Raw genomic sequence first — 22,157 nt, 5'->3', positions numbered from 1 at the left:
CACTGATGTCACTGTTTGCGCCGCCTAACGACATCACGTGACGTCCACCCACTTTCGCTAACTCCACCCAATGTGTCCACCCACTTCCAGCCAGCATGGTTCAGCGCGGTTGTAGTCGAAATGCAACTCCAACAGCCCCACTCAGCTTGACTCAGCCCAACTCAGCACGGCACGGCTCAGCCCAACTCAGCCGCGTTGGTAGTGGAAAAGCGGCAATTGAGTGTCTGTTCACACCACTGCTGCCAATCTTTTAGCTTTCTAACAGAGCGCAGAATCTCCATCACCTCCCTGTATACCTCCAGCACCATCAGCCCTAATGCTATCACCACCACAAATACACGCCACCAGTCCTGTAGAGAGATCGTACAGAATATGTATGTGTGTATGTATCCGTATCTACCCCAGGCCAAGAGTCTGGTAAGTCAGCTATTTGTAGAAGTGTATTGTTTGTTTCGCTACAATATGGGGTTCTAAAGTGTGTCATACCTGAGGGAAAACATAGTGTTTGTCCTTGTCTGGTGACACAGACACAGATATAGCCACTGTGGTCCAGAAAATGATAAATAAAAAACTGAGCAGCAGGAGAATCCATGCACCAAGTCTATGGACAAACAATTTGATATCCCAACTTAATTAATGTTTCATTGCTAATTAATGCTTTGCCTATAAAAATAAACATTCATAACAATGCATTTACCTGCCATACAGGTTCGATTTGACTGTAATGAGCTTTAACACTACAGGATGCATAATGAGATCCAGTTTCCCTTTTTGGACAATAAACTCAAGCTGATGGAACAGTGAGTGTGTGCATTATTTGAATCGATCAGTTAAAGCCGCAAGAACTGGCTGTAGTTATATACAAGAACTAAAACGAATAGAATGATGAAGGCTTGTCAGGCTGATGATTGCGTACCGGTGATGGCGGCTCACTTCTTGTTTTCCCTAGAGGGCAAAAAGAAATATCCAATTATTTTTGAATATTTGTGTTTTCTCAGCTGTCACAGGCTCTCCTGGCTCCATACTGCTGTTACCTTGTGATTTTTTGAAACGTGTTTGCTCTGCCTCCAGTAAATCAAGGTAGAAGAACTGCTGGCGTGTCATTCGAATCGATCTTTCACGTGAAACTGATTCAGTGCCAGATTGGCCTGTGGAGGACAAACGAGATCTGAGTTCCATTGAGAGAATGCTACTGTACATGATGTGAACTTATAAAGCTGGATTATTGACACTTACTATAGACGTCATCTTGCCAATCATAGCAGTGATACACAGCTGTCCATCAGAATCCTGAACCCCAGCATCTGCCCCCAGCTCTAACAGTGCATATGCTGCTTCACTACGATCTTTAAGCGCATAGATACACCTCCTCAATCTTTTGATATACGAATAATTGCAATATACTAATAATCAATAATATTATGGTATTCAGGCTAAAGTTTTTGTATTAATGCTTTCTATATAATGGTTTCTATAACCCCAATTCCAAAAAAGTTGGGACGCTGTGTAAACTGTAAATAAAACCAGAATGCGATAATTTGCAAATCATGGAAACCCTACATTTCATTGAAAATAGTACACAGACAACATATCAAATGTTGAAACTGAGATGTGTTATTGTTTTTTGAAAAATATATACTCATTTTGAATTTGATGCCAGCAACACATATCAAAACAGTTGGGACAGGGGCATGTTTACCATTGTGTTGCATCACCCCTACTTCAAACAACACTCTGTAAACGTTTGGGAACTGAGGAGAGCAACTGCTGTAGTTTTGAAAGAGAAATGTTGTCCCTTTCTTGCCTGAAATATAATTTCAGTTGCTCAACAGTTTGAGGTTTCCTTTGTCGTATTTTGCACTTCATAATGCGCCAAATGTTTTAAATGGGAGACAGGTCTGGACTGCAGGCAGGCCATTTTAGCACCTGGACTCTTTTACTATGGAGCCATGCGGTTTTAGTGTGTGCAGAAAGCAGTTTGGCATTGTCTTGGTGAAAGAAGGAAGGCCTTCCCTGAAAAACATTTTGTCTGGATGTACAAGCTACCCATGTCATGTGCACTAATTCACCCTCATACCATCACTGACGCGGGCTTTTGAACTGTGCACTGATAACAAGCCGGATGGTCCCTCTCCTCTTTAGCCTGGAGGACATGGTGTCCATGATTTCTAAAAAGAATTTCTACTTTTGATTTGTCAGACCTCGGGATAATTTTCCACTTCACCTCAGTCCATTGTAAAAGAGCTCGGGCCCAGAGAAGGTGGCTGTGTTTCTGGATATTGTTTATATCTGGTTTTAACTTGCATTTGTGGATGCAGTAATAAAAACTGCTTTCACAAACAATGGTTTTTTGAAGTCTTCCTGAGCTCATACAGCGATTTCCACTACACGACATGTGTCTGCTTTTAATGCAGTGTCACCTGAGGGCCTGAAGATCACAGACATCCAATGTCAGTTTTCAGCCTTGTCTCTTGCATACAGAGATTTCTCCAGATTCTCTGAATCTTTTAATGATATTATGTACCGTAGATGACGTGATCCCCAAATTCTTTGCAATTTTACATTGAGGAATGTTATTCTTAAATTGTTGCACTGTTTGCCCACTCAGTCTTTCACAGAGCAGTGAACCCCTCCCCATCTTTACTTCTGAGAGACTCCGCCTCTCTGGGATGCTCTTTTTATACCCAATCATGTTACTGACCTGTTGCCAATTAACCTTATAGTTTTTTTTTTTTTTAGTATTATACAACTTTTTCAGTCTTTTGTTGCCCCGTCCCAACTTTTCTGAAATGTGTTGCTGATATCAAATTCGAAAAGAATATGTTTTTCAAAAAACAATAAAATTTCTAATTTTCAAAACATTTGATATGTTGTCTTTGTACTATTTTCAATGAAATACAGGGTTTCCATGATTTGCAAATCTTCACATTCTGTTTTTATGTTCTACACTGTGTCCCAACTTTTTTTTTTGGAATTGGGGTTGTATATTATCCCAAGGTTATAGAAGAGTTTACCTTTTAAAAAAATAGTCTTTTTCAGTGTATAAATACATAAACGTGCTTACAATCTGGTATTTCATTGTGCCTTATTCTTTTTATGAATTTCTTTCATGTTCCATGTTTGCTGTCTTGAAGTACAATTTATCAAGGCTTTTATAATGTCCCTTGCAATTGTACACTATAGTTTTAATGTATGCATTCATTCATATTTTATTTTCCTCTTATGAAGTCTCTTTAGTTCTTAGCTTGAATTAATCACCACACTGGACATCACATTGCTTTGAAATGTGCTTTATAAATACTGTATTTTATTTGATTAATGGAATGGATATTCAGTTCATGGATGGAATGGATACTCAGTAGGTGTATGGCAAGATTTCTTTATAGAAAACTTTACCTCGGTTGACAGCAAGTTGTAGTGGAGTTCTTTGTTTGTAGTCATGTGCAGCAATGTCTGCTCCATTCTGCAGGAGAATCCGAACCGCCTCAGTAGCATCGTTCTTCGCAGCAAAGTGTAATGGTGTCTGCATGTCTTTATACACGTGCGCCTCAATGTCAGCTGAAATAGCAGACAGATAGTCACAATGTTATCGTTCATAGCTTCTGTAAGCAACATATCCAGGTTTGTTTTGACCCAGATGAATCTTTCTTTCACTTCTGAGAGACAGTTTTTGTGAGATCATTCTTATTAACATATTTTTATTTTATCATGAGGGTGGTGTAGTGGTGGGAAGTGTTGCTGCCTCACAGCTCCAAGGTCCCCAGTTTAAACATGTCAGGCATGTTCTCCTCATGTCTGTATGGATTTCCTACAGGTTCTCTGGTTTCTTCCTAACTCTTAAAAAAAAAAAAAAGTGGCTTGGCTACAGTAAACTGAGCTACGTGTGAATTTGTTTGCATAGTGCCCTGTTAAGGACTGGTCCACATCCAGCATGTGTTCCTGCCTCATGCCCAGTGTTCCCAGGATAGACATGGGATCCACCATAATTCTGACCAACATAAAGTGGTCACTGTAGATGAATAACGTCTTGAATGAATGAATGAATGAATGAATATCAGTATTCAATATTTCTTCAAAGGGATTTTCTTAGTCGGACGGCAGCACGGTGGTGTACTGGTTAGCACTGTTGCCTTACAGCAAGATGGTTCTGGGTTCGAGCCCAGTGGGCGACAGGGGCCTTTCTGTGTGGAGTTTGCGTGCGCTCCCTCTGTGTGTGTGGGTTTCCTCTGGGTGCTCTGGTTTCCTCCCACAGTCCAAAGACATGCAGCTAGGCTAATTGGCTACTCAAAATTGCCCATAGGTGTGAATGTGTGTGAGTGGTTGTTTCCCAAGCCCAGAGATGGGAGGGTTGCAACAGGAAGGGCATCCGGCGTAAAACTATACTCCAATTAATATGACATGTGGATCAATAGGGTCCACATGGGCCCCGACCTGGCAACAGTGCTGGACAAGGAGTAGAAAGATGATGATGATCTTAGTCGAAATTTTCATCATAACTTGAATGTGAATTACTTCATCGCTTTACACACAGTACCAGTAAAAAGTTTGTACACCCTACTCATTCATGGGTTTCATTCATAGATTTTGACTATTTTTTACATTGGAGAACAATACTGAAGACATCAAAAGTATGAAATAACATCTGGAACATATATGAAATTATAAGGTAAAAAAAGTGTTAAAAAAAACAAAATATGTTTCATATTTAGAATTCTTCAAAGTAGCCACCTTGATGACGCTTTGCACACTATTGGCGTTATCTTAACCAGCTTCATGAGGTAGTCACCTGGAATGATTTTCAATTAACAGGTGCCTCGTTAAAAGTTAATTAGTGCAATTTCTTGCCTTCTTAATGTGTTTGAGATCAAACAGTAAATAGTAAATAATAATAATAATACAGTAAATAGTCCTATTCCACAACTGTAGTAGTCCATATCATGTCAAGAACCGCTCAACTAAGTAAAGAGAAACAACATCCATCATTACTTTAAGACATGAAGTGACTTTTAATTAATAAAAATAAAGAAAAGACATTTAATTAGAAGGTGCATCCAAACTTTTGACTGGTACTGTATACATTCACCACAGTTGTGAAATGTGACAAGTCAGGAAGTAACATGACAAATCCAACTAATGACATTATTCAATGCTCAGCCCCAGGAGTGGATCATGTTGGAGTGTTGTATGGTCCACACTTGAGTGCACATGAACCATACATCAGACCATCATTTTTAAGTGGACCAGATGTTGGTTACCATGAGTGCACCCTGGTCTGGCAAACATGTTAAACTGGTTTGGGTCTGGAAAAAATATCATGCATATTAAAGCAACCTAACAGATTAATTCAAAACAAATGCACCTCCTCTTTCAAGAAGAAACCGAATCATATCTTCATAGTCCAAAGCTGCGGCCACGTGGAGAGCTGCAACCCCAAATGCATCAGGCCTGTGGATATTAGCTCCTCTCTCCAAGAAGAACCTTATCACATCTACATTCCAGGCTCGAGAGATCTACCAGAGCACACATTTATAATTTAACACTCACAGTTTAGACAAAGGCAGCACAGTGGTGTAGTGGTTAGCGCTGTCGCCTCACAGCAAGAAGGTCCGGGTTCGAGCCCTGCGGCCGACGAGGGCCTTTCTGTGCGGAGTTTGCATGTTCTCCCCGTGTCCGCGTGGGTTTCCTCCGGGTGCTCCGGTTTCCCCCACAGTCCAAAGACATGCAGGTTAGGTTAACTGGTGACTCTAAATTGACCGTACAGTAGGTGTGAATGTGAGTGTGAATGGTTGTCTGTGTCTATGTGTCAGCCCTGTGATGACCTGGCGACTTGTCCAGGGTGTACCCCGCCTTTCGCCCGTAGTCAGCTGGGATAGGCTCCAGCTTGCCTGCGACCCTGTAGAACAGGATAAAGCGGCTAGAGATAATGAGATGAGATGAGTTTAGACAAAAAATTATGTTCGATTCCTTACAGAAAAGTCACATGAACTTCACAAGGAAACTTAAATGTGTGTGCTTGTTTTTCTTCCAACACTTGAGATGTTGTTTTCACATGTAGTGGATGTATGATGCATGTTTACATACATTCACATGTGCAATTTCAGGGCATAACGTTGAAATTTCATTCTAAATGCTTTCCCACGGGATCACATGTGATTTACATAATCATATATGATTTTTCTGTAAGAGATCTTGTACTGATCTTCATAGGCACAGCCTGAACCAACAGTAAATGTTTGCTCGTGAGTCAACTCCATGTCCCATAGCTATATCTGCGATACAACATCTGCTGCTCTGAGGCCAAACATCTCACCTCATGAAGTGCTGTCTGTCCATATTTGTCTGCTGAATTTGGATCAGCTCCATCTCTAAGGATTTCATTCAGGTATTGCAGGTCAACCTGGAGCAAAACAGATCAATAAGAGCAATGTTCACAAACACTGTGCTTTGTCAAACCACATGCATTTCTAAACTGCTCCATAACGCAGCATATTCTTGGCTGACATAACAGCACAGCAAACAAAAATGCTATCGTTTACAACCTCATCTGTGTCCTCGGTGTTGGCAGCAAGCACTCTGAAGTGATCCAGCAGGCGTTTGCTTAAATGGTGCTCTTTGGTGACTCCATCTACATCATCTTCCTCCCAGGCAAGGCCCTTGTACTTGCTGTTTAAAGATTCCCCTATCAGTGCACAGTGATATTAATGCGAGGCAGTAATCTCTAAGCAACTGAAATGCACCAGAGATATTTGATTAACCTCTTCTGAATATGGAAGCAGTTGGAAGCAAATTACCAAACCACTCACAGCATAAAAGAATATGTGCATTATCCCTCAATATTTAGGACTGTTACAGGGTGTGTAATTACACTGCACTGTTGCATGCTGCACTTGAAGTAACTGCTGGGTTACATACACACACGTACAGTGGTGCTTGAAAGTTTGTGAACCCTTTAGAATTTTCTATATTTCTGCATGAATATGACCTAAAACATCATCAGATTTTCACACAAGTCCTAAAAGTAGATAAAGAGAACCCAGTTAAACAAATGAGACAAAAATATTATACTGGTCCATTGATTTATTGAGGAAAATGATCCAATATTATATATCCATGAGTGGCAAAAGTATGTGAACCTTTGCTTTCAGTATATGGTGTGACCCCCTTGTGCAGCAATAACTGCAACTAAACGTTTGCGGTAACTGTTGATCAGTCCTGCACACTGGCTTGGAGGAATTTTAGCCCGTTCCTCTGTACAGAACAGCTTCAACTCTGGGATGTTGGTGGGTTTCCTCACATGAACTGCTCGCTTCAGGTCCTTCCACAGCATTTCAATTGGATTAAGGTCAGGACTTTGACTTGGCCATTCCAAAACATTAACTTTATTCTTCTTTAACCGTTCTTTGGTAGAATGACTTGTGTGCTTAGGGTTGTTGTCTTGCTGCATGACCCACCTTCTCTTGAGATTCAGTTCATGGACAGATGTCCTGACATTTTCCTTTAGAATTCGCTGGTAAAATTCAGAATTCATTGTTCCATCAATGATGGGAGGCCATCCTTGCCCAGATGCAGCAAAACAGGCCCAAACCATGATACTATCACCACCATGTTTCACAGATGGGATAAGGCTCTTATGCTGGAATGCAGTGTTTTCCTTTCTCCAAAAATAACGCTTCTCATTTAAATCAAAAAGTTCTATTTTGGTCTCATCCATCCACAAAACATTTTTCCAATAGCCTTCTAGCTTGTCCACGTGATCTTTAGCAAACTGCAGATGAGCAGCAATGTTCTTTTTGGAGAGCAGTGGCTTTCTCCTTGCAACCCTGCCATGCACACCATTGTTGTTCAGTGTTCTCCTGATGGTAGACTCAAACATTAACATTAGCCAATGTGAGAGAGGCCTTCAGTTGCTTAGAAGTTACCCTGGGGTCCTTTGTGACCTCGCTGACTATTACACACCTTGCTCTTGGAGTGATCTTTGTTGGTCGACCACTCCTGGGGAGGATAACAATGGTCTTGAATTTCCTCCATTTGTACACAATCTGTCTGACTGTGGATTGGTGGAGTCCAAACTCTTTAGAGATGGTTTTGTAACCTTTTCCAGCCTGATGAGCATCAACAATGCTTTTTCTGAGGTCCTCAGAAATCTCCTTTGTTCGTGTGTCCATGAAAACATGTAAACATGTGTTGTGAAGATCAGACTTTGATAGATCCCTGTTCTTTAAATAAAACAGGGTGCCCACTCACACCTGATTGTCATCCCATTGATTGAAAACACCTGACTCTAATTTCACCTTCAAATTAACTGCTAATCCTAGAGGTTCACATACTTTTGCCACTCACAGATATGTAATATTGGACCATTTTCCTCAATAAATAAATGACCAAGTATAATATTTTTGTCTTATTTGTTTAACTGGGTTCTCGATCTACTTTTAGGACTTGCGTGAAAATCTGATGATGTTCTAGGTCATATTTATGCAGAAATATAGAAAATTCTAAAGGGTTCACAAACTTTCAAGCACCACTGTATGTGGCTACATACACTCATCATCCACTTTTTAGGAACACCTGCTCATTTAGACAGTTATCCAATCAGCCCCTTATGTAGCATCTGTATAAAATCATGCAGATACAGGTCAAGAGCTTCAGTTAAAGTTCACTCAAACATCAGAATGGGGGAAAACGTGTTATCTCTGTGTCTTTTACTGTGGCATGGTTGTTGGTGCCAGATGGGCTGGTTTGAGTCTTTCAGAAACACACAACAGTCTCTAGAGTTTACACAGAATGGTGAAAAAAAGAAAAAAAAACACATTGAGTGCGTGATAGCTCTGTGGGTGGAAACGCCTTGTTGATAAGAGAGGTCAGAGGAAAATGTCCAGATTGGGTTGAGCTGCCAGGAAGGATATAGTAATTCATATAATAATTAGTTACAACTGTGTTGAGCATAAACAACTTTTAGCTTGCACAAAATATTGAACCTTGAGGACCACACTGGGTTTCACTCCTGTCACTCAAGAGCAGGAGTTTGAGGATCTCATGAGTACAGACAGAGATATAACATTTTTTCCACCCAATTCTGATGCTTGATCTGAAGGGCAGCACAGTGGTGTAGTGGTTAGCACTGTTGCCTCACAGCAAGAAGGTTCTGGGTTCGAGCCCAGTGGCTGACGGGGGCCTTTCTGCGTAGAGTTTGCATGTTCTCCCCATGTGGGTGTGCTTCCGTTTCTCCCACAGTCCAAAGGCATGCAGGTTAGGTTAACATGGGACGGCCTTGGGCTGACGTGCCCAAGAGTGGCAGCACGCACGTACGCAGCAGCTTTGCTCTCCCCTATGATGAACTAAATTTTGCTGTACATTTGTGCAGTGAAAATAAAGGCATTCTATTCTAATGTTAACTGAAGCTCTTGACCTGTATCTACATGATTTTATGAATTTATACCTGTATACAGTATGCATACAGCTTTGGAAAAAAAATTAAGAAACCACTTCAATTTTTTCTTAAATCAAAATCTCTATGTATGGCAGCCATTTCATTCCAGTGTCTGTGCTGGAATTCCAACACAAGCACACCTCATTTTACTTAATATTGTACTGATTAAGTGATCACCTGAAACAAATCTTATTTAACAAGGAAAAGTATAAAAACACTGCTGTGGTCATCACTATCCTCTTGCAATAGGACCAGTCTGGATGGCAAAAACAGTGCTTGTAGTATAACCCCAATTTCAAAAAAGTTGGGATGATGTGTAAACTGTGAATAAAATAGCCTCAATGAGGCTGTAGCTCATACCAGCCACTGTTATCGTTTGTGAGTTTGAAATTTCAGACGCCCATAAAATCATAAATATAACAGTTGGTGCCAAAATCTTGACAATTTTTATGCACACCCACCTGGGGAACATTGTATGTGAGTTTGATCGAAATCCAATCAATCCTGTAGGAGGAGGAGCTATTTTTGTAAATTGTGGACGGATGACGATGCTGGACGACGACAGACAATCCGTGATCGCACAAGCTTATCCAGCCTGGCCTGCGGCCAGATGAGCTAATAAAAACAGACTGCGATAATTTGCAAATCATGGAAACCCTATATTTGATTGAAAATAGTACAAAGACAACATATCAAATGTTGAAACTGAGAAACTTTTTGTTTTTTTTAAAGTAGATGCTCATTTTGAAATTGGTGTCAGCAACACGTTTCAAAAACATGGGGACAGGGGACAGGAGTGGTTACCTTCACCACTTGGAGATAAACTTTATATCTTCACGCCATCGTGTAATGTTCAAAACTGGCTCTTGAGCTGCAAATCATTTGTATTCTGATTTATTTACATTTTACACAGCGTCCCAACTTTTTTGGAATCAGGGATGTATGTATGTATGTATATATGTATGTAGATAGATAGATAGATAGATAGATAGATAGATAGATAGATAGATAGATAGATAGATAGATAGATAGATAGATAGATAGATAGATATAAAAAGTGTACACACCCCATTAAAATGATAGGTTTTTCTGATATAAAAAAATGAGACTACAATAAATAATTTCAAAACTTTTCCCACCTTTAATGTGACCTATAACCTGTACAATTCAAGTGAAAAACAAACACCTGTTCAGGAGAAAAACATAAAAAATGCACAATAAGCTGGTTGCATAAGTGTGCACACCCCTAAACTAATACTTTGTTGATGCACCTTTTGATTTAATTACAGCATTCAGTCTTTTTGAGTAGGAGTCTATCAGCCTGCCACATCTAGACTTGGCAACATTTGCCCACTCTTCCTTGCAAAAGCGCTCCGAATCTGTCAGATTGTGAGGGCATCTCTTGTGCACAGCCCTCTTCAGGTCACCCCACAGATTTTCAATTGGGTTTAGGTCTGGGCTCTGGCTGGGCCGTTCCAAAACTTTTTTGGGGTCATTGTCGTGCTGAAAGATGAAATTTCTCTTCACCTTCAGCTTTCTAGCAGACACCTGAAGGTTTTGGGCCAAAATTGACTGGTATTTAGAACTGTTCATAATTCCCTCCATCTTGACTAAAGCCCCTGTTCCAGCTGAAGAAAAACAACCCCAAAACATGACACCACCATGCTTCACTGTGGGGATGGTGTTCTTTTGGTGATGTGCAGTGTTGTTTTTGCACCAAACAGACCTTTTGGAATTGTGGCCAAAAAGTTCAATCTTGGTTTCATCAGACCATAACACATTTTCCCACATGCGTTTGGGAGAGTTGATGTATTCTTTTGCAAAATTTAGCCAGGCCTGGATGTTTTTCTTTGACCCAACCTCATAGTCCAGACATATGGAGAATACGGGAGATTGTCGTCACATGTAGTACACAGCCAGTACTTGCCAGAAATTCCTGCAGCTCCTTCAGTGTTGCTGTTGGCCTCTTGGCAGCCTCCCTGACCAGTTTTCATCTTGTCTTTTCATCAATTTTGGAGGGACGTCCAGTTCTCAGTAATGTCACTGTTGTCCCAGATTTTCTCCACTTCTTGATGACTGTCTTCACTGTGCTCCATGGTATATCTAATGCCGTGGAAATGTTTTTGTCCCCTTCTCCTGACTGATACCTTTCAACACTGAGATCCCTCTGATGCTTTGTAAGCTCTCTGTGAACGCTGGCTTTTGCTGGAGGATGCAACTGAGTAAATGTCTGAACTTTATTTGGGGTTAATCAGAGTCATTTTAACTGATGGCAGGTGTGAACCCAAAAAGATTGAATGCTGTAATTAAATCAAAAGGTGCTTCAACAAAGTATTAGTTTAGGGGTGTGCATACTTATGCAACCAGCTGATTGTACGTTTTTTATTTTTCCCCCGAACAGATGTGTTTGTTTTTCAATTGAATTGTACAGGTTATACGTCACATTAAAGGTGGGAAAAGTTTTGAAATTATTTATCATGGTCTCATATATATATAGTGGCATGCAAAAGTTTGGGCACCCTTACTGAAAATGTCTGTTACTGTGAATAGTTAAGTGAGCAGAAGATGAACTGATCACCAAAAGGCATAAAGGTAAAGACGAGACATTTCTTTTCAGCGTTTTATGCAAGATTTGTGTATTATTTTTGTTTTGTACAATTGGAGAGTGAAAAAAGAAAAGGAACACCATGCGAAAGTTTGGGCACCCCAATACATTTGAGTTCTCAGGTAACTTTTACCAAGGTTCCAGACCTTAATTAGCTTATCAAGCTGTGGCTTGTTCAAATTATTCATTAGGAAAAGTCAGATGATGCAGATTTCAAAGCAGTATAAATTCTCTGACTCCTCAAACTTGTCCCTAAAATCAACAGCCATGGGCTCCTCTAAGCAACTCCCTCGCATTCTGAATAATAAAATAATTGATGCTCACAAAGCAGGAGAAGGCTACAAGAACGTAGCAAAGTGTTTTCAGGTAGCTGTTTCCTCAGATTGTAATGTTATTAAGAAATGGCAGTTAACAGAACAGTGGAGATCAAGGTGAGGTCTGGAAGATAAAGAAAACTTTCTGAAAGAACTGCTCGTTGGATTGCTAGAAAGGCAAATAAAAACCCCTGTTTGACTGCAAAAGACCTTCAGAAAGATTTAGCAGACCCTGGAGTGGTGGTGCACTGTTCTACTATGCAGCGACACCTGAACAAATATGACCTTCATGAGACAGTCATCAGAAGAAAACCGTTCCTGCGTCTTAGCCACAAAATTCAACGTCTGAAGTTTGCAAATGAACATCTAAATAAGCCTGATGCATTTTGGAAACAAGTCCTGTGGACTGATGAAATCAAAATAGAAGTTTTTGGCCACAATGTGCAAAGGTATGTTTGGAGAAAAAAGGGTGCCAAATTCCAGGAAAAGAACACCTCTCCAACTCTGAAGCATGGGTGTGGATCGATCATGCTTTGGGGTTGTGTTGCAGCCAGTGAAACAGGGCACATTTCATTGGTCGAGGGAAGCATGGATTCGAATAAATACCAGCAAATTCTGGAAGCAAACATCACACCATCTGTAAAAAAGTTGAAGTTAAAAAGAGGATGGGTCCTACAATAAGACGATGATCCAAAACACACCTCAAAATCTACAATGGAATACCTCAAGAGGCACAAGCTGAAGGTTTTGCCCTGGCCCTCACAGTCCCCTGACCTAAACATCATTGAAAATCTGTGGATAGATCTCAAAAGAGCAGTGCATGCAAGACAGCCCAAGAAACTTGTAGAACTGGAAACCTTTTGCAAGGACGAATGTGTGAAAATCCTCCAGGTAAGAACTGAAAGATGGCTACAAAAAGTGTTTACAAGCTGTGATACTTGCCAAAGGGGGTGTTACTAGGTACGAACCATGCAGGGTGCCCAAACTTTTGTTTCGGGCCTTTTTCCTTTTTTGTCATTTTGAAAATGTAAAAGATGAAAATAAAAAAAAACTTTTTTGCTTAAAATATAAAAGGAATGAGTCATCTTTAATTTTATGCCTTTTGGAGATCATTTCATCTTCAACTTGCTTAACTGTTCACAGTAACAGCAATTTTGGCCAGGGGTGCACAAAATTTTGCATACCACTGTGTATATATATATATATATATATATATATATATATATATATTTTTTTTTTTACATCAGAGAAACCTATCCCCTCCTAGAACTGCCACCTTATTGTGGTGGAGGGGTTTATGTGCTTGAATGATCCTAGGAGCTATGTTGTCGGGGGCATTACACCCCTGTTAGGGTCTCCCAATGCAGACAGGTCCTAGGTGACAGGCCAGACTAAGAGCAGTTCACCAAAACCCCTTATGGATAACAATCGATCAAGGACCGTGACGTTGCCCGGTATGGCGCAGCGGGGGCCCCACCCTGGAGCCAGGCCCGGGGTTGGGGCTCATATGCGAGCGCTTGGTGGCCGGGCCTTTGCCCACGGGGCCCGGCTGGGCTCAGCCCGAAGCGGTGACGTGGGCCCGACCTCCTGTGGGTTCACCAACCACAGAGGTAGCCATAGGGGACTAGTGCAGTGTGGATTGGGCGGCAGTCGAAGGCAGGGGCCTCGACGACCTGATCCCCGAACACAGCAGCTAGCTGTTGGGACATGGAATGTCACTTCACTGGGGGGGAAGAGCCTGAGCTTGTGCGGGAGGTTGAGAGGTATCGGCTAGAGATAGTCGGGCTCACCTCCATGCACAGCTTGGGCTCCGGAACCCAGCTCCTCGAGAGGGGCTGGACTCTCCACTTCTCTGGAGTCGCCCATGGTGAATGGTGGCAGGCTGGTGTGGGCTTGCTTATAGCTCCCCAGCTCAGCCGCCATGTGTTGGAGTTTACCCCAGTGAACGAGAGGGTCGCCTCTCTGCGCCTTCGGATAGGGGAGAGAGCTCTTGCTGCTGTTTGTGCCTACGGGCCGAATAGCAATATAGAGTATCTGGCCTTCTTGGAGTCCCTGGGAGGGGTACTGAGAGGTGCTCAGACTGGGGACTCCATTGTTCTACTGGGGGACTTCAATGCTCACGTGGGCGACGACAGTGATATCTGGAGGGGCGTGATTGGGAGGAACGGCCTCCCCGATCTGAACCCGAGTAGTGTTTTGTTATTGGACTTCTGTGCTAGTCACAGTTTGTCCATAATGAACACCATGTTCAAACATGGGGTGTCCATAAGTGCACGTGGCACCAGGACACCTTAGGTCGGAGGTCGATGATCGACTTTGTTGTCATTTCATCGGCTCCCCGGCCCTCTGTCTTGGACACTCGGGTGAAGAGAGGGGCTGAGCTGTCAACTGATCACCACCTGGTGGTGAGTTGGATCCGCTGGCGGAGGAGGAAGCCAGACAGACCTGTCAGGCCCAAACGTATGGTGAGGGTCTGCTGGGAACGTCTGGCCGAGCACTCTGTCTGGGAGGTCTTTAACTCCCACCTCTGGGAGAGCTTCTCCCAGCTTCTGAGGGAGGCGGGGGACATTGAGTCTGAGTGGACCATGTTCTCTGCCTCCATTGTTGATGCAGCTGTTCGGAGCTGTGGCCGCAAGGTCTCCGGTGCCTGTCGTGGCAGCAATCCCCAAACCCGGTGGTGGACACCGGAAGTAAGGGATGCCGTCAAGCTGAAGAAGGAGTCCTATTGGGCCATGTTGGCCTCCGGGACTCCTGAGGCAGCTGACGGGTATCGGCAGGCCAGGCGTGCCGCAGCTTGGGCAGTTGCGGAGGCAAAAACTCGAAACTGGGAGAAGTTCGGTGAGGCCATGGAGGGGGACTATCGGTCGGCCTCGAAGAAATTCTGGCAAACCGTCTGGCGCCTCAGGAGGGGGAAGCATTACTCTGCCAACACTGTTTACAGTGCGGCTGGGGAGCTGTTGACCTCGACTGGGGACATTGTCAGGCAGTGGAAGGAATACTTCGAGGATCTCCTCAATCCCACCGTCATGTCTTCCATTGAGGAAGCGGAGGCTGATGACTCAGAGGTGGACTTGTCCATTACCCAAGCCGAAGTCACTGAGGTGGTTAGCAAGCTCCTTGGTGGCAAGGCACCGGGGGTGGATGAGATCCGCCCCGAGTATCTCAAGTCTCTGGATGTTGTGGGGCTGTCTTGGCTGACACGCCTCTGCAACATCGCGTGGCAGTCGGGGACAGTGCCTCTGGAGTGGCAGACTGGGGTGGCGGTCCCTCTTTTTAAGAAAGGGGACCGGAGAGTGTGCTCCAATTATAGGGGAATCACACTTCTCAGCCTCCCAGGGAAGGTTTACTCCAGGGTACTGGAGAGGAGAGGCCAATAGTCGAACCTCGGCTCCAGGAGGAGCAATGCGGTTTTCGTCCTGGTCACGGAACACTGGACCAGCTCTATACCCTTCATAGGGTGCTCGAGGGTTCATGGGAGTTTGCCCAACCAGTCTACATGTGCTTTGTGGACCTGGAGAAGGCATTCGACCATGTCCCTCGTGGTATTCTGTGGGGGGTGCTTCGGGAGTATGGGGTTCGGGGCTCTTTGCTAAGGGCTGTCCGGTCCCTGTACGAACGGAGCAGGAGTCTGGTTCGCATTGCCAGCAGTAAGTCAGACCTGTTCCCAGTGCATGTTGGACTCCGGCAGGGTTGCCCTTTGTCACCGGTTCTGTTCATAATCTTTATGGACAGAATTTCTAGGCACAGCCAGGGGCCAGAAGAAATCCTATTTGGGAACCACAGGATTTCATCTCTGCTTTTTGCAGATGATGTTGTCTTGTTGGCTTCTTCAAACCAGGACCTTCAGCATGCACTGGGGCAGTTTGCAGTCAAGTGTGAAGCGGCTGGGATGAGAATCAGCACCTCCAAGTCTGAGGCCATGGTTCTCGACCGGAAAAGGGTGGCTTGCCCTCTTCAGGTTGGTGGAGGAGTCCTGCCTCAAGTGGAGGAGTTTAAGTATCTCGGGATCTTGTTCACGAGTGAGGGAAGGATAGAGTGTGAGATCGACAGGCGGATTGGTGCGGCCTCCGCAGTGATGCAGTCGCTTTACCGGTCCGACGTGGTGAAGAAGGAGCTGAGCCAAAAGGCGAAGCTCTCGATTTACTGGTCGACCTACGTTCCAACTCTCACCTATGGTCATGAGCTTTGGGTAATGACCGAAAGAACAAGATCGCGGATACAAGCGGTCGAAATGAGTTTCCTTCGCAGGGTGGCTGGGCGCTCCCTTAGAGAGAGGGTGAGAAGCACAGTCACTCGGGAGGAGCTCAGAGTAGAGCCACTGCTCCTCCACATCGAGAGGAATCAGCTGAGGTGGCTCGGGCATCTCTTTCGAATGCCTCCTGGATGCCTCCCTGGGGAGGTGTTCCAGGCATGTCCCCCCCGGAGGAGGCCCAGGGGAAGACCCAGAACACGCTGGAGGGACTATGTCTCTCGGCTGGCCTGGGAACGCCTCAGTGTTCTTCCCGAGGAGCTGGCCAAGGTGTCTGGGGAAAGGGAAGTTTGGGCTTCCATGCTCAGACTGCTGCCTCCGCGACCCGGCCCCGGATAAGCGGAAGAAGACGAGACGAGACAAACCTATCATTTTAACGGGGTGTGTACACTTTTTATATCCACTGTAGATAGATAGATAGATAGATAGATAGATAGATAGATAGATAGATAGATAGATAGATAGATAGATAGTAGACAGTTTATTGCATTATTGTACATCAGAATTTTACTATCCTTTATACTTAGTAACTAAAGAGTGAAGTAACAATAAATCTGAATCTGAAGTAGAATCTTTAAAGGTTTGCTACATTTTGAGCAATCAGCATGAACCTTATTGCTCACATTAAAACACAAATACATTTTACTCCTTAAACTGATTAAAATGTTGCCTGACAGTGTGACTGATGAAGCTTGTCAATATGTATCAAGTACCTGAGGGTTTTCTCCTCACGCATTTACGGGTAGCCCGTTTCCAGCGACCCCAGGCATATGAAGCCCACTGGCTAACAGAGCGCACCACTGAGACTGACATCGCAGGGGTACCGGAACCAGTATATCGCTTTGACTGCTAAAAACAAGACGGATGATAACAGACCTTGGAAGCTATTTGAAAGGTTATTGGTTACTGCAAACAAATGTAGCACACAGACACAATACAATCAGCATCCTTACTGTACCTCACTGAGGTCCACACCGGGGTTGTCATGGCCACTGGGAGAGACTCGACTCACTCTCTTTATACTTGGTCCTGTTACATGGATCTGGGTGTCTCTTTCACTAACTCACTGCTATTGCCTTCCAATCATGTCAGTTATCATTCCTGATTTAACTATAACGTTAGTTAACATTACATAACTTGGATAAATTGGCTAACTACATTAATTAATGTTAAAAATTGATATTCATATTGACATTTGCATAAATGATGAAGACAACTGCGTTTTAGTCGTATTTAGTGCATTTGCATATAAATTAGGATGAATTAAATGACTGCATGTTACTAAACTCAAGGGTCTGAAGAGAAATATTGGCACTCATCAAATACAACATGAACTAATTTCATATTGGTCCTTGTTGACTTATTTTTACTCTTGAATGGAGTACATTTCTGTAAATTCACATGTTTATCATTTGGCTTATTTAAAAAAAAATTAATACAAGATTACTTTGTTAACATTACTTTTGGTGTGTTAATGCTGATTTTGTTTCTGAGTGTGAACAAATCCATGTAAAGTGTTATGAATTTATTGTAATTATTATTTTTGTTTTAATTACTTAAATTTGTATCATCACTGTCATAATTTTCCTTTGAAGGCATGCTGAGGAAAAAAAAAAACACCAAAAACCCAGCCTGCTCTGAGTGTCATAACACACTTGCTTAATTTTTTTTAAATCACTTTTTGGCTAATAAATATTGTTTGAGTTTTGACTCCACGTCTATGTGCTCCTGTTGTGTTAGGATACCAGTGACAGAACTTAGCTGCGAGTATTTAGTGAGATACTGCTGCTTTTTAAGAATAAAAGCAAATTATTGAGAATTTTGGAAACCTAAAAGTAAACATGAGAGTTTTTAATGAAGAACACGACATCCACGACCCACCCCATGCCCATTTAAGACCCACTAGTAGGTTCCAATTTGAAATCACTAGCTGAAAACTACTTCCATGGATGATTAAAGAAAACACATCACCTGTACTGAGCAAAAACAACTTCTCCGAATATGAATATTGCACTGAATTTGACTTTTAAAAACAGACCTTTCTGTACAGTACCTTAGGACGGGTGAAGTCAGCGTTATTTGACTGATCTGACTCTCCAGTATGTATATTTTAGTAAGACATGCAACCTTCAGGGTATTTAAACTCCGCTTATGTTTGTATTGACATGGTCCGTTCCTCAGCTACATACAGCCAGCAAATTGCAAAACAGCAAACTCTTGTACTCATTACACAACAGTTCATGTGCCCTTAACTCATAAACCGCGCACTGTAACAGCATTTGTCTCACAGCGTTTGATAAAGGCAGAGGTTGCAGGCTAAAAACACAGGCCAAACCCTAAAGCCATGTTTATGACAAATTTATCTGCTCCCACATGTCTTAAAGTAGATTTAATCACCAGATAATCATGTACATCAGCAATAACCCACATACGTACATGACCCTTTTTGATATTAATCATATTCCTTTGCTAATTAACCCAGATATGAAACATATCTGACACACCAGTGCAGTCTGAGGCAGATCAGTCACAGGCATGTGACATTCCTTCAGTCTTCTTGCACTTAGGAGGTTCCTAGGATTCGCTTGTCGAGGGATTTTGTACGTTTCCTACATTTCCATAAATATTGCTGATACTGTCAATTCAGAAGATATTCTAGGAACTTGATTTAACAGTTGGATTTCTACAAAGTTACAAAAGATCAATAGGCTAATAGGATGTCCATTACCTTACTAAATAGTGAGCAAAACTAAAAAGAGACAAACACCAAAAAAAAAAAAAAAAAACACCACAAAAGCACTTCAAATTACAAATAATAAAATAATATTGCCTGGCGTTGAGTGGTATATCAGATACATTCCATTCAGCTTGCATGATACTGAATGAGTCGAAGACAAGTTCAATATCATGCGAGCTGAATGGAATATATCTGATACAGTGGTGCTTGAAAGTTTGTGAACCCTTCAGAATTTTCTATATTTCTGCATAAATATGACCTAAAGCATCATCAGATTTTCTCACACGTCCTAAAAGTAGATAAAGAGAACCCAGTTAAACAAATGAGACAAAAATATTATACTTGGTCATTTATTCATTGAGGAAAATGATCCAATATTACATATCTGTGAGTGGCAAAAGTATGTGAACCTCTAGGATAAGCAGTTAATTTGAAGGTGAAATTAGAGTCAGGTGTTTTCAATCAATGGGATGACAATCAGGTGTGAGTGGGCACCCTGTTTTATTTAAAGAACAGGGATCTATCAAAGTCTGAGCTTCACAACACATGTTTGTGGAAGTGTATCATGGCACGAACAAAGGAGATTTCTGAGGACCTCAGGAAAAGCGTTGTTGATGCTCATCAGGCTGGAAAAGGTTACAAAACCATCTCTAAAGAGTTTGGACTCCACCAATCCACAGTCAGACAGATTGTGCACAAATGGAGGAAATTCAAGACCATTGTTACCCTCCCCAGGAGTGGTTGATCAAGATCACTCCAAGAGCAAGGCGTGTAATAGTCGGCGAGGTCACAAAGGACCCCAGGGTAACTTCTAAGCAGCTGAAGGCCTCTCTCACATTGGCTAATGTCAATGTTCATGAGTCCACCATCAGGAGAACACTGAACAACAATGGTGTGCATGGCAGGGTTGCAGGGAGAAAGCCACTGCTCTCCAAAAAGAACATTGCTGCTCGTCTGCAGTTTGCTAAAGATCACGTGGACAAGCCAGAAGGCTACTGGAAAAATGTTTTGTGGGCGGATGAGACCAAAATAGGACTTTTTGGTTTAAATGAGAAGCGTTATGTTTGGAGAAAGGAAAACACTGCATTCCAGCATAAGAACCTTATCCCATCTGTGAAACATGGTGGTGGTAGTATCATGGTTTAGGCCTGTTTTGCTGCATCTGGGCCAGGACGGCTTGCCATCATTGATGGAACAATGAATTCTGAATTATACCAGCAAATTCTAAAGGAAAATGTCAGGACATCTGTCCATGAAGTGAATCTCAAGAGAAGGTGGGTCATGCAGCAAGACAACGACCCTAAGCACACAAGTCATTCTCTCATCTCATTATCTCTAGCCGCTTTATCCTGTTCTACAGGGTTGCAGGCAAGCTGGAGCCTATCCCAGCTGACTACGGGCGAAAGGCGGGGTACACCCTGGACAAGTCGCCAGGTCATCACAGGGCTGACACATAGACACAGACAACCATTCACACTCACATTCACACCTACGCTCAATTTAGAGTCACCAGTTAACCTAACCTGCATGTCTTTGGACTGTGGGGGAAACCGGAGCACCCGGAGGAAACCCACGCTGACACGGGGAGAACATGCAAACTCCGCACAGAAAGGCCCTCGCCGGCCACGGGGCTCGAACCCAGACCTTCTTGCTGTGAGGCGACAGCGCTGACCACTACACCACCGTGCTGCCCCAGCACACAAGTCATTCTACCAAAGAATGGTTAAAGAAGAATAAAGTTAATGTTTTGGAATGGCCAAATCAAAGTCCTGACCTCAATCCAATTGAAATGTTGTGGAAGGACCTGAAGCGAGCAGTTCATGTGAGGAAACCCACCAACATCCCAGAGTTGAAGCTGTTCTGTACGGAGGAATGGGCTAAAATTCCTCCAAGCCGGTGTGCAGGACTGATCAACAGTTACCGGAAACGTTTAGTTGCAGTTATTGCTGCACAAGGGGGTCACACCAGATACTGAAAGCAAAGGTTCACAGACTTTTGCCACTCACAGATATGTAACATTGGATCATTTTCCTCAATAAATAAACAACAAAGTATAATAATTGTCGTCTCATTTGTTTAACTGGGTTCTCTTTATCTACTTTTAGGACTTGTGTGAAACTCTGATGATGTTTTAGGTCATATTTATGCAGAAATATAGAAAATTCTCAAGGGTTCACAAACTTTCAAGCACCACTGTATGTCACAAAAAAACCCAGCCAATATTATTATTATACATACACATTAGGCAAGGCAAGGCAAGTTTATTTATATAGCACATTTCATACACAGTGGCAGTTCAATGTGCTTTACAGAAGTAAAAGCAAAACAGTAAACAATAGAAAATAAAATTACATAAAATAAATGGGGAAGAAAAATAATAAGAATTAAACAATAGTAGAAATAAAATAAAGTGAAGTAAAAGTTCAGTAAAAGAAAAAAACAGCAGAATAAAATAGAATAAAAGTTAAGTAAAATTTAAAACATGCAGAGACTGTAAAAGTTAAGAGTTTAAAACATGTAGAGATGGCAATATTAATAATTTAGCAGAAAGCATCTGAGAACAGCTTGGTCTTTAATCTAGATTTGAAGTTGCCAACAGCAGGAGCATTTTTGATGTCCTCTGGCAGTTGGTTCCATAGCTGTACTGCATAGTAGCTAAAAGCTGCTTCACCACACTTTGTTTTAACAACTGGTTTTAACAGTAAATTTTTCTGCTGCGATCTGGTAGATCTGATTGGGTTAGGCTGCTGCAACATATCAGAGAGGTAATTGGGCCCTGTACCATTTAGAGATTTGTACACCAGCAGCAATACTTTAAAGTC

At 42.4% G+C, this 22,157-nt stretch overlaps 1 protein-coding gene across 1 annotated transcript; it reads right to left on the bottom strand.

Annotated features, from left to right (window-relative positions):
- Positions 1 to 1,209: 1,209 nt before the first annotated feature.
- LOC132888847 (ankyrin repeat and SOCS box protein 8) lies at positions 1,210 to 6,254 on the bottom strand. The gene is made up of 4 exons (XM_060924942.1): positions 6,159 to 6,254; positions 5,360 to 5,510; positions 3,397 to 3,558; positions 1,210 to 1,346 (listed from the first exon to the last, which is right to left on the bottom strand). The coding sequence occupies exons 1-4, from the start codon at positions 6,252 to 6,254 to the stop codon at positions 1,210 to 1,212; spliced, it is 546 nt and encodes a 181-aa protein (XP_060780925.1).
- Between the last annotated feature and the right edge of the window lie 15,903 nt (positions 6,255 to 22,157).

The sequence above is a fragment of the Neoarius graeffei genome, chromosome 7, assembly GCF_027579695.1.
Source record: "Neoarius graeffei isolate fNeoGra1 chromosome 7, fNeoGra1.pri, whole genome shotgun sequence".
Classification (NCBI taxonomy): Eukaryota; Metazoa; Chordata; class Actinopteri; order Siluriformes; family Ariidae; genus Neoarius; species Neoarius graeffei.
This window is presented reverse-complemented; position numbering and strand designations above follow the sequence as displayed.